The following is a 13,200-nucleotide window of genomic DNA, read 5'->3' on the forward strand; positions in this document are numbered from 1 at the left end:
CTGACCAGACAAAGGTCTCTCCATGAATCAATGCTGATCCTAGTGTTGGCTTTTCCTGCATCAGCCTCCTGACCGCGGCCGGAGGGAACAGGGGAGACACCGGAGTTTTGGTCGGGGATGATAACGGTTGTCGCTGCGGAGCCCCGTCACTTCACAAGACACGGGAAACCTCTGTTGGTCTGGAGGAGCTGCAGCATTTATTTCTGCACAAACGTTCACTGTACATTTACTAGATATTCTCAGAGCTACTAACTCTTCTACAGTGTGTCGTGTGCGCGCATAAACGTGAGAGTGGAGCGAAATAGCGAGAACGAGCGCGGTGTGTTAGTAAAGGCAAGCAGACAGAGGAGCAGAGGAGCAGAGTACAGCAGAGTCTCCGGCCCTGGAGACCAAAGCTACTGTCTCCCCCGCGTCCTCCGACCGCGGCCAACACTGTTTTGCAAGACGGGCTTCACTAGATATAACTTTGCAGTTTTGGTGCTTCCGTGTAGTTTGTGTTGGAGTCTTGTCTGAACAGCGTAGCCACACACGAGCACGTGTGGGACACCGACCCAGATAGATTTATACGTGTAAGAAGTTACAAACAGTCCCTTTAAATGTGTAAAACACTGTTTTACACCAACCAAACTACCAACGCTGTCATTTTTCAGGTGACAGTCTCTACACAGCTTCTTAGGGGTTGTAAAGTCTGCAGTGAAATCTGGTTCTACATGCTTTAAATCAACTGGGAACTGAAAAAAAATCTGGTACATTATACGTATTGCACGATTCTTCTGATCAGTATGTGTATTTTGATGCCGGCCAAGATTCAGGAGCAGACTACTGTACTAGTACCTCAAAAGTCAAAGTGGTAAAAATTGTTAAAAGTGAGATGCTACTCAAAACACTTACGATATCGTCAGTGGCATCCTTGGCAGCGGTGACTGTCAGCACAAGGACCAGAGGTACGACCGTGGTGAACCAGGACAGAGATGAGATCTGAGGAATCACCTGAAGAACACACACACACACATACAGAAAACTGTCTTTAATTCACTTTAGTTTAATGAAAAGAGACTTTTAAAGAAAAGTAAAGATACTTCAACCAAAAGAGAAAATGAGGACAAAGAAAACATGCATATGACAACAGAAATGATGTGACATTAAGACTCAAGTAGACAAACAATCAACAGGATGCACAAATGATTATACAAGATTACATTTATTTTAAACTGCTCTAAAAGGAAATATTTGTGGTAGAGAGAAGCAACAAAAAGAAAGATGTTTGTGGGTGTTAAGGAGAGAAGAGTGCGTGCGTTGTGTTAATGAAGGTAAAACTGATGTCATTACCAAAATAACCACAATTTAGAGATTAAAGGAACTAAATAAGAGGAAGACGACAAAACAAGTTTAACAACGCTGCATTGCAAAAGCATTCCTGTGTCTACAAGGAAAGTTGCAACATTTTTTGACTCTACAAGCTTTTTAATCAATATTATTGTCCAACCCGTGTGTATGTGCATTTAATTGGATCTATAAACATAAATAAATCTATAAGACAAGTTTATACTGCAAAATAATATAGTTTTTCTTGATTTTAAGATAAGATACTTTATCTTTATTTATCCCGTGGGGAATTGTTGTACAGCATTTGCAGTACAAAGTATGAAAAAAAAGTGCAAATAAAACAATATATATATATTTAAAAAAAAAAATTAAATATAAACGTGCAAATTTTGCAGACAACTTTAATAATAATATGTGCTCATTATGTATACCAAGGAGGAATTGTTCGGTCCCATTCTGGTTTGTCTGTCTCCGTTTGTTGCTCAAAAACTTGTTTCCAGATTTAAATGAAATTTGGTTGAACATCAAGTTTTGTGACAAGGAGGAGCTGATCCAAGAACATTTTAAAGTTGTTTCCTGTTGTTTTATTAAATGTGCAATAAAGACCAGATAGATTCTGATGCATACTGAAAATATATGAAACTATTGAATATTATTCATTTAAAGCTGCTGTTGAATTCCTCCTCCTCCTCCATGACCTCTCTGGTGCAACATGAATGTTTTGCAAACGATGAGGCAATTTCCTGTACTGGATATTACACTTCCTTAATCTCACTGCGCTTGATTCATGCATTTCCTGTTTGGTTAACACACACAGCTTCAGTGTGAACAGCAGTTGCTCGCTGCAGATTGGGTTGTGTTGTACTGTATGTGTGTGACGGTGATTCTCACAACGCAGACTGTCAGCGGCCTTCGACAGTTTTATATAGTAATATAATAGTTTCATTTCCCTATGATCTAAAGATGATCTGTGTGGACGATAATGCTTTTTTGTCTTACATTCTGCATAATGAATTTTGGTACTTTAAGTATATTTCGGTGATAATACTTTATTTTACTCAAGTACAGTTTTGAATGCAGGACTTTACTGGTAACAGAGTATTTTTACAATGTAGTATTGCTACTTTTACTGAAGTAAAAGATCTGAATTGAAGCTTGGGGCATGGTAAAACTGTAAAATGTGCATTTTATTATTTGAGACATTTCATCACATTTTGCATAAAATTTGCTTGACAGCTGGATGGCAGCCTGTATGTTTCCTGCATGTATGTATGCGTTTGCTTCTCTCACCTGGAGCACCAGCAGAAACATGAAGTAGGCATTAGCGATCCTCTGGAACTGCTCAAACAGGTTAAGAGGTAGGAAGGTGAAGGGGTTGTACTTGGAGGTCTTGATGGCGTTCGTCTGGAAGAGGTGTAAAGAGAGAATATACTCAATGAATGTAAGCGCCATTTACTAGTGCCAAGCTTATGTTTATTGTGTTGATAATATTATTTGCTGAAGTTCAGTCAGAAATATATTTCAGTTAAATGTAAGAGAATATTATGACTATATATGGTGATTCCTTCCTGTATGTTTACCACTGTGACTTTGAGTTTAGTCCTGTGAGGCTTCCGTACACATGTAATTTAGGGACAGGAAGTGAACTTTTATTGTGAAATGACTTTTATTGTGAAACGGTTCAGTTGTGAATAAATGAGTTACCGGCGGAGCAACACGGTTGTTTTACCGTTGCCGTTGGCGTTGGCGTTGCTACCGGGCCGACTCAACGCGTAAAACATTGTGATGTCGTCCTTGAAGTGTGGTTAACGAAAGAAAGTAAGTTAATACGAAGATAGAAGTATGAAGACTAAAGATAGCCACTACATTAAGTAAAACAACCCGCTCACGAGGAGCAGGCCTACTGCTGCGTCGCCATGACGACAAAAGAACTGAACAGAAGGAATAAACTACGGTTTCAGATAAGTGCCCAAAGTTATAAGAAGACATAATGAAACTATCTGAAGACAGCATGGACAAAGATATGCTGCAGAAATGTCCCGAAAATGAATAAATACAAGATACCCAGCTTCTAAAGAAAATGAGACAGCAAGGACGTTTTGGTCTTAAGAAGATGACATTTGTGAAGAAAGCCTGCTGTGCTTTGTGTCATAGACCATTTCTCATGAACACTTGTTGAACTAGAAGTTGTGTAAAAAGCTAAGATGGCGGACGACGACAGACAGAATTCGACGTCGAGAGCCCAGAGCTGCAGCGGCAGGTCTGGCCACAAGAGGGCACCAAAATACACCGAAAGAGGTTTGGAAGATCGACTGACCAGGCATATAAATGCAAGGAGATCTAAACTGTCACAGTTAACATCAAAAACAAATAAGATTAATGGACTAATGAAAGATAATGAGAGTCCAGAAATTGTTGATGAACATTTGTATGAATGCTCAAAACTACTAAAGGAGTTTATTGATGCAAATGAGGATGTACTGTTGCTGTTACCTGAAGAAGAAAAGGATGCTGACCAAAGGTTTTGGTACAAGCCAAAAGAGGAACAATTCAGTAATTTCAGGAATGAAGTTGAAAAATGGATTTCTACAACGAGGGAGCAACATCAAGAAGATGTGAATCCAGATGATAGTGTATCTGTAACTGATACACCAGCAAAAAAGAAATCTGGTTCATATGTTGCACGAAGCACAGTTACCAGCAGCTCATCAAAATCATCTAGAGTCTCCACCATATCATCTATACGACACAAGGAAGAAGCAGAACGCGCCGCTTTACTTGCACATGCAGCATCCCTGAAACAGAGACAAGCATTAGACATCGAAGAATGCAAGTTAAAGGCAAAAATGGAACATGAAGAATGCAAGTTAAAGGCAAAAAGGGAACAGCTTGATATCGACACAGCTATTGCTGCCTCTACAGCCAAAATAAAGGCGTTGGAAAATTGTGAGTATGAGAGCTGTAACAGTGATGTAATTGATCACCGCGATGCAAGCTTAGTGGTCAATCAGCAGCTAAGCAGCCAAGAGCCAGAAATACGTTATGAACATAACGAGCAGTCAAATGCAAATGACTATCAAGTGAAACAAGAAGATGACATACAGCAAAATGATTACAATGGAAATGCAATCAACCTATGTGAAGTGATGTTGAAACAAAATGACATCACTGAGATGTTAGTCAAACAACAGAGACTGTCACATCTGCCCCAAAGAGATGTTCCTGTTTTCAGTGGTGATCCACTTGAGTTTAGATCATTCTTAAGGGCTTTTGACCATACTATTCATGACAAAGCTGATGGTGATGGTGACAGGTTATATTACCTTGAACAGTTTACCAGAGGTGAACCCAGAGACTTGGTCAGAAGTTGTCAGCACATGAGTCCTCATCAAGGCTACATCGAGGCAAGGAAATTGCTGACATATCACTATGGTAACGAACTGAAAATTGCATCTGCATACATAAACAGGGCCCTCAACTGGCCGCAAATTAAACCAGATGACGCTAAGGCTCTTCATAGTTACTCCCTGTTTCTCACAGGTTGTAACAATGCAATGAAAGACATTGACCAGCTTCAAGACATGGAGAATCCTACTAACATCAGAGTCATTGTCTCTAAGCTACCATACAAAATGAGAGAAATGTGGAGAGTTTCTGCCTTCGACATTCAAGAGAAAAGTGGAAAAAGAGCAAAGTTTCCAGATTTGATCAGATTCATAAACAGGCAAGCTAAAATAGCTGCAGATCCTGTGTTTGGGGACATAAAGAGTGCTGAAGATAAGGGAAAACCTTATGCAAATGTGAGAATGAATCAAGCACCTAGGCCAAAGGGGACTGCATTTGCCACAAGTGTAGCACCAGCATCAAATGAAAGTTCATCTGAAAACAGTAAAGATTTCTCATGTTACACCAGTAATGCCTTCTACAAGCCATGTGTATACTGTGAAAAACAACATGTCTTGGCAGAATGCCACAAAATCAGAAACCAGCCTTACAAGGAAAGAATACAGTTTCTCAAAGTAAAGGGTCTATGCTTTGCATGTTTGACACCAGGACATTTGAGTAAAGACTGTAAGAAAAGAGCTACATGTGAGCACTGCTCTAAGAGACATCCAAGCATGCTTCATTTCACAAGGGAAGATAAGGAAGCATTTGAAAGCAGACAGAAAAGCACCACTGAAAGTACTACGACTAATGAAACAACACACATTTCAGGTGGAACTTGTGGAGCCACCGGGGCCGGAGAGGACAGTCGTGTTCTGTCAATTGTGCCAGTGTGTGTCAAGTTAAAGAAAAGCAACAAGATAATTGAGACCTATGCATTCATGGATAATGGAAGCCAAGCCACATTCTGCTCCGAGAAGCTGATGAGACAGCTTGAGACTGAAGGCAAGAAAACTCAAATTCTGCTTCGCACTATGGGTCAGGAAAAGTTAGAGTCAAGCTACCATCTTTCAGGATTAGAGGTGTGTGGTTTGAAAGAGAACATTTATGTTGACTTACCTGACATTTACACCCACAAAGACATTCCAGTGTCCAAAGACAACATTCCAATGCAGGAAGATTTGGAACAGTGGCCACACCTTCAGAGAATCGAGCTGCCACACATAGATGCAGACATTGGACTGTTGATAGGATGTGATGTTTACAAGGCTATGGAGCCATGGGAGGTCATTCACAGTGTGGATGACGGTCCATATGCAGTTCGCACAATCCTAGGATGGGTCATCAACGGTCCTCTCAGGAGAGATGATTGTACTACGCCACCTGAAAGTGGACTAAGTGTTTCTGTAAATCGCATCTCTATTGCAAGGGTAGAAGACATGCTGATGCAACAATTCAACCACGATTTTCCAGAAAAGGCAAGTGAAGAAAAACAGGAAATGTCACAAGAAGACATTCAGTTTATGGACTCTGTCAATGAAACAGTTAAAGTGGTTGATGGACACTACAGTATACGTCTTCCTTTAAGAAACAAGGCTGTCAAAATGCCTAACAACCGCAGTGTAGTTGTGCAGAGAACAGAAAACCTGAAAAGGAAACTTACCAAAAACAAGGAGTTTCACAGAGAATATCAAAGCTTCATGTCTGACCTGTTGATTAAAGGTTACGCAGTTCCAGTACCAAATGAAGAGACTGTGTCTGAAGATGAGAGAGTTTGGTACATACCTCATCATGGGGTGTACCACCCCCAAAAAGGGAAGCTCCGTGTAGTTTTTGACTGTGCAGTAACATATCAAGGCAAGTCATTAAATGGAGAACTTTTGCAAGGTCCAGATTTAACAAACTCAGTTGTTGGAGTATTGACACGATTCAGACATGACCACATTGCCTTAATGTCAGACATAGAGGCTATGTATCACCAAGTGAGGGTACCACCAGAGGACAGTGACCTTCTGCGTTTTTCTATGGTGGCCGAATGGAGACTTGAACGAACCTCTGCAAGAATACAAGATGGTTGTGCACTTGTTTGGGGCGACTTCCTCCCCCAGCTGTGCCAACTTTGCACTGAGGAGGACAGCTGAAGATGCTAAAGACAAAATGCCACCTGCTGCAGTTAAAGCAGTTCTGAACAATTTTTATGTAGATGATTGTCTACAGTCAGTATCAGATGAAACCCAAGCGTGTGCTATGGTCAAGGACTTAACAGCACTGTGTGAGAGTGGAGGATTCCATTTAACAAAGTGGATGAGCAATAGCAGAGCCGTCCTTGCCTCCATACCTGAAACAGAAAGGGCAAAGGAGGTTAAGGATTTGGATCTCAGTCATGATGTGTTACCTGATGAAAGAGTCTTAGGAGTAAACTGGTGCACAGAGTCAGATGTATTCAAGATCAGGATAAATGCAAAACATACGCCACAGACAAGACGTGGTATCCTCTCATTTGTGAGTGATATATATGATCCATTAGGATTTCTGTCACCAGTCATCCTTCCAGCAAAAATGATCCTGCAGGAGCTATGTGGCAGGAAAGTCTCCTGGGATGAGGATATCCCTGCTGAATTGGCTCAAAGGTCACAAAGGTGGCTTTCTGACCTCACAAAGCTTCATGGTTTCACTGTGGATAGATGCCTGAAACCAACTGGATTTGGAAAAATCACATCAGCACAGTTGCATCACTTCGCTGATGCGAGTGAAAAAGGCTACGGAGTTGTTACCTACCTTCGCATAACAAATGGAAAAGGAGAAACTCACTGTTCATTCATCATCAGCAAGTCGAGAGTGTCACCGCTGAAACAAACAACGATTCCGAGGCTGGAATTAACAGCAGCTGCAGTTGCTGTAAAAATGGACCGGCTCATGAGAAAGGAGCTGCAAATGCCGCTGGAAGAATCAGTGCTTTGGTCTGATAGTACTACTGTGTTAAGGTACATTGCTAATAAAAATGTCAGGTACAAAACATTTGTAGCAAACAGAGTGTCACTCATCAGCGACAATACTAAACCAAGTCAGTGGATGTATGTTAATTCAGAGTTGAATCCCGCTGATTATACATCACGAGGAATGAATGCAGACACATTCACAAGATGTCAAACCTGGATTGCTGGGCCACAGTTTTTGACAAAGGACAAGGAACATTGGCCAGTTTCACCAGACATGAGAGAAATACACACAGATGATGTTGAAGTTAAAGGAGCAATGTGTGTGAATGCCACAGATGTGCATGAAAACCCACTTAACAAGCTGATTTGTCACTATTCAGAGTGGCACTGTCTAAAAAAGGCAGTTTCCTGGATGATGAGATTCAAACAACTGCTTCATAAGCTGAGCACACATCGTAAGTTTCTCATCTCACAGGCAAGTGACACTTGGAGTCATGAGAAGAAAACTGAGATGGTTACAAGCAAAATGCACAAGTTCAGATCAACCATGAAGGGATCTCTGCTCACTGCTGAAGATGTTGCAATGGGAGAAAGTGAGATTATCAAGTTTTGTCAAAGTCAAGGCTTTGGTGATGAGCTTATTTCTCTTCAGAAAGGTGACAAGCTTAAAGGGAGCAGTCACATAGTCAAGCTTGATCCTGTTCTTCAAAATGGGATTTTAAGAGTTGGAGGGAGGTTGCATCAGTCTGCATTGCCAGAAGATGCTAAGCATCCTGTGATTCTTCCTAAAGGTCATCATGTTTCCACTTTGATTCTCAGACATATTCACCAAGAAACAGGACATGGCGGAAGGAATTATACACTATCCAGACTGAGAGAGAGATTCTGGATTCCACAAGCAGACTCTGCCATTAGGAAAATACTGTCTAAGTGTGTCACATGCAAAAGGATCTCAGCAAAACCTGGTGAACAGAGAATGGCAAATCTGCCACAAGATCGTTTGATACCTGACAAGCCCCCATTCACTAATGTGGGAATAGACTTTTTTGGACCCTTTGAGGTCAAGCGTGGGCGGAGTAGAGTCAAGAGGTATGGTGTATTGTTCACATGTCTTACTGTTAGAGCTATTCACATAGAAGTTGCCCATTCACTCGACACTGACTCATGCATAAATGCATTTAGGAGATTTATTGCTAGGAGAGGTCAAGTGTCTGTTATGAGATCAGATAATGGCACAAACCTGGTGGGAGCAGAGAAAGAAATGCGTGAAGCAATTAAAGGTTGGAATCAATCAAAAATCTCAGACATGCTCATCCAGAAAGGCATTACCTGGATATTCAACCCACCAGCAGGTTCACATTTTGGTGGCGTTTGGGAGAGGCAGATACGATCTGTAAGGAAAATTCTTAACCAGACTCTGAAACAGCAGCCCCTCGACGATGAATGCCTCCAGACATTGTTATGTGAAGTTGAGGCAATTATCAATAGCAGGCCAATAACAAGAGTCTCAAATGATCCAGATGATCTAGAAGCGCTGACACCAAACCACATACTTCTTCTTAAAAGACAACCAGTGCTACCACCTGGAGTATTTCAAAAGGAAGATCTGTATGTCAAGAGGAGGTGGAAACAGGTGCAGTACCTGTGACATCTTTTGGAAGCGTTGGACAAAGGAGTACTTGCCGCTTTTGCAAGAATGACAGAAATGGTTAGTACCCAGGAGAAATCTGAAACCAGGAGATGTCGTCCTCATAGTTGATGACAGTGCACCAAGAAGCTCCTGGTTGATGGCAAAAGTTGAAAGGACAATATCTGATTCAAACGGACTTGTCAGACGTGTTTTTGTGAAAACTAAAACTAGTCTTTTGGAAAGGCCAACAGATAAGTTATGTCTGTTGCTTGAAATGGATGACCAAGTGTAGATGTTCATATTTCATGTATGATATACTTGTGCTTAAAGCATGAGATTTATGCTACATACTACATTTGAGTGAATTTTGTATTCAAACTAAATGTGTATTTGAAATGTACTGTTTAGGAGATGAATATAAGTTCATGTTTAAATAAGTCAGTCATATAAATCCTGAGTTTTAAGTTACATGACGCTTTAATGTGTTAATGTGTAATTGTTATGCCTCAGCAGTAACAATTAGGGGCCGGAATGTAAGCGCCATTTACTAGTGCCAAGCTTATGTTTATTGTGTTGATAATATTATTTGCTGAAGTTCAGTCAGAAATATATTTCAGTTAAATGTAAGAGAATATTATGACTATATATGGTGATTCCTTCCTGTATGTTTACCACTGTGACTTTGAGTTTAGTCCTGTGAGGCTTCCGTACACATGTAATTTAGGGACAGGAAGTGAACTTTTATTGTGAAATGACTTTTATTGTGAAACGGTTCAGTTGTGAATAAATGAGTTACCGGCGGAGCAACACGGTTGTTTTACCGTTGCCGTTGGCGTTGCCGTTGGCGTTGCTACCGGGCCGACTCAACGCGTAAAACATTGTGATGTCGTCCTTGAAGTGTGGTTAACGAAAGAAAGTAAGTTAATACGAAGATAGAAGTATGAAGACTAAAGATAGCCACTACAATGAATATACATACGGACACTTAACAAGATATTTTAAGCTTTATGTTTCAGTGAGAAATGACTTAGCAGTTCTCTTTTAATGATGGAGGAACCGTTTCTTGAGTGTTGGTGGTTGACATGCTGAAAACATTTTGTCTGTGCGAAACTGAGGTCAAACAACACATCAAAACAGGAAACACAAATTCTCGATCACAAGGTTGGTCAGAACGACATTTACAACATGCTTTGTGTGACCTCTCGTCCTTGCTGTCATTATCGTAAAAGTTAAATTCTTATAATAAATGTTACAGTTCACTGTTTTTTCAGAGGAAACCAACATGCAGGCATGATGAGGTTACCGTTTCCTTCTCCCTGACAGAGAAGATAGCTCAGTTCTGTGAAGACACAGCCGACTGTTTCCCCTTTTGAACTATGGTGTATTGAGGTATTTTCTTTGTTTTCTCAAGGAACAAGGGGCAATAAAAATAAATATTTTTTTACTTTTGTCCTTTTTACCATTACCACAATGTTAGCTAATGTCTTTATCACCTGCCACTGCCCCTGGTGTGACCTGACAATCTCTGCTATTTGATATACCGGTATGTATAAAGGAAAGGATTTTGCAAAAATTACCTTTTCAAGCAGATCCTTCACGTTATTAAAATAATTGTTCAATAATGTATTTCGTAAATCAATTTTGCAGTTCTTTATCTCACAAATGAATTGCCTTCACACATTGAATATCTGCCTACAAATGTGGTCAAAAAGTTGTTTCAGAAGATTGCATATCCTGAGAAAAATTCTAGAGGAGTCCTTTTATTTCAGCATTAAGCCACAGAAAGATCTATATCATCCATTACAAAGCTATATTTTAAAGAAAACACTTTCTGATAGCACAACAAACAAATAAAACACAATAACCGGGTTGCTACTGGAGACGTAAGCTGGTCACAAACAGACAACCTCACCAGTGGAAAAACACACACACTGGTTCTCTACATGATAGGTCAGTGTGTGCAGCTTGCGTCATTCTGTGGACGGTGTTTATATGGATCCATAAAAAACTTCATTATGGAAATCTGGCTTTCTGCATCCGGGATGATAAGATAGAAGCATGCTGGGTAATAACATTCATGGCTTGAACAAATATTTGCCCATGTTTGTGGTCCTTTGGATATTCAGAGGCCAAAATGTTATGTCAGGGTGTAGATGTTAACAGACAGATGGACTGACGGCCATATTGAATGTACTACTCCCACCTCATAAAACATTTGTAATGCATTTTTTAAGCTTGAATTGTTCACACCAAAGAGGGCAAATAAAAACGTTTGAGTTTGTCCTCACCGGAAGAAGTATTAACATTTATTTTTTTTAATTTTTTTTTTTTATTTACATTAATGTAGAGTTGTTTGTTGGGCCCAATCCCCAAAACAAGGCGCGTTAGGTGTGAAAAATTAAAAATAAGGTGAAAAAGTGTCAGACTTTTGGTAACATTAATGTTAGTCCAGTCAATAATAAATTCATTATGTGTGATTAAACAAACTGATAATACATAAAATATTACATTTTGGAGGCTGTAGCTGTTAATTGTATTGAGTTGCACTGAGAAAAATACTAATATTCAGTCAAACCTCACTGATATTAACATAATCAGAATCAGTTTTATTTGCCAAGTACATACATACGAGGAATTTGACTCCGTTTTTTATGCATCTCTCTAAATGTACTTACACAGAAATAGAAATAACAGCTAGGGACAAGGACAACAGAGCGGGATAAATAAAGGTGAGGAATAAACAATACTGGTTTGTACACAAGTAGTGAAAAAATAGGTGTGTATGTAAATATTATATAAACATATACAGTATATAAAGCACCAATGACCAACAATAAAATAAGAAATAAAATAGTCTATATAAATTACATCTGGCAGCCTCTGTTGCACTCTCTCTAGAATCAGGAAATCATAAATACAAACATCTTATTCTGAACTACTTTGTTTCTATTTTATACACAGTTCGTGGTGATAACATGATTATTCTGGTACATGAATATGTGGATGTTGATGTCATACAGTCACAATGATGTTTATGTTTACAATATTTATCACAGTCCTGTGCTATCCCCTTATTTTGTACAGCCTTGAGATGTGCATGTCTTCTCCTATTGTCTCAGCTGTAGTCTGTCCTATACGTATGATGGCACTCAGTTTCAGTGAATTCATTATTTTGTATTGTATCGTATCATGTTGTATCGTATTGTGTCGTATCGTATCGTATCGTGTTGTATCGTATCGTGTCGTGTTGTATCGTATCGTGTCGTATTGTGTCGTATCGTATCGTATCGTGTTGTATCGTATCGTGTCGTGTCGTATTGTATCGTATCGTATCGTATCATGTCGTGTCGTATCGTATCATATCGTATTGTATCGTGTCGTGTCGTATCGTATCGTACCTAATGGGCAGGTAACTGATAAGCAAGTGTGTAAGTAAAAGTTGAATGTCTGACTGAAATAGTTGAGTGAATTTCTTGGAAGTGTATTTCCTAGAAACACGTCTCAGGTCAAAAACTCTCTCTGGATAAAACTACTCTAAAATGTTGAATCAAAGGTTCTTTCGTGACCAAAACAGATTTCCCCACATGTTAGACATCTCTGTGTTGTAGCTTAGTTAATCTGTAATGAAATATGTTTGACTTTATGAGAGTGTAATCTGGTGGGAGGCCTTTGCTCTGTGCCAGGTGGATGTTATCAGGAGGCTGAAAGCTCTTAACCAGCCGGATGTGACTCCCATCTTAGTTTATCACTGGATCTCTTTACTAACAACACCGCCACCCACAGATTTGGTTCTGACTGTAAATGCTTAAATAAAAACACCCTTTTTGGTATTTTCCACTAGGTTTACATGTATGGAGGAGGATTTTAACCAAAAACATAATCAAAAAGGAAAATGGAATATTAAAATGTTAGGAAAAATGC

General features: G+C 39.7%; 1 protein-coding gene across 2 annotated transcripts in view; it reads right to left on the reverse strand.

Moving 5' to 3' along the window:
- LOC141769588 (phospholipid-transporting ATPase ID-like) overlaps window positions 1-13,200 on the reverse strand; it is a 50,578-nt gene that overhangs the window by 21,181 nt on the left and 16,197 nt on the right. For both annotated transcript variants that reach the window (XM_074638817.1, XM_074638818.1), the window contains exons 4-5: window positions 2,617-2,730; window positions 892-990 (exon numbers count right to left, since the gene is read on the reverse strand). In XM_074638817.1, the coding sequence (XP_074494918.1) occupies window positions 892-990; window positions 2,617-2,730 (213 nt within the window). The remainder of the gene's footprint in view (window positions 1-891; window positions 991-2,616; window positions 2,731-13,200) is intronic.

Source organism: Sebastes fasciatus, chromosome 6 (assembly GCF_043250625.1).
Source record: "Sebastes fasciatus isolate fSebFas1 chromosome 6, fSebFas1.pri, whole genome shotgun sequence".
NCBI lineage: Eukaryota > Metazoa > Chordata > Actinopteri > Perciformes > Sebastidae > Sebastes > Sebastes fasciatus.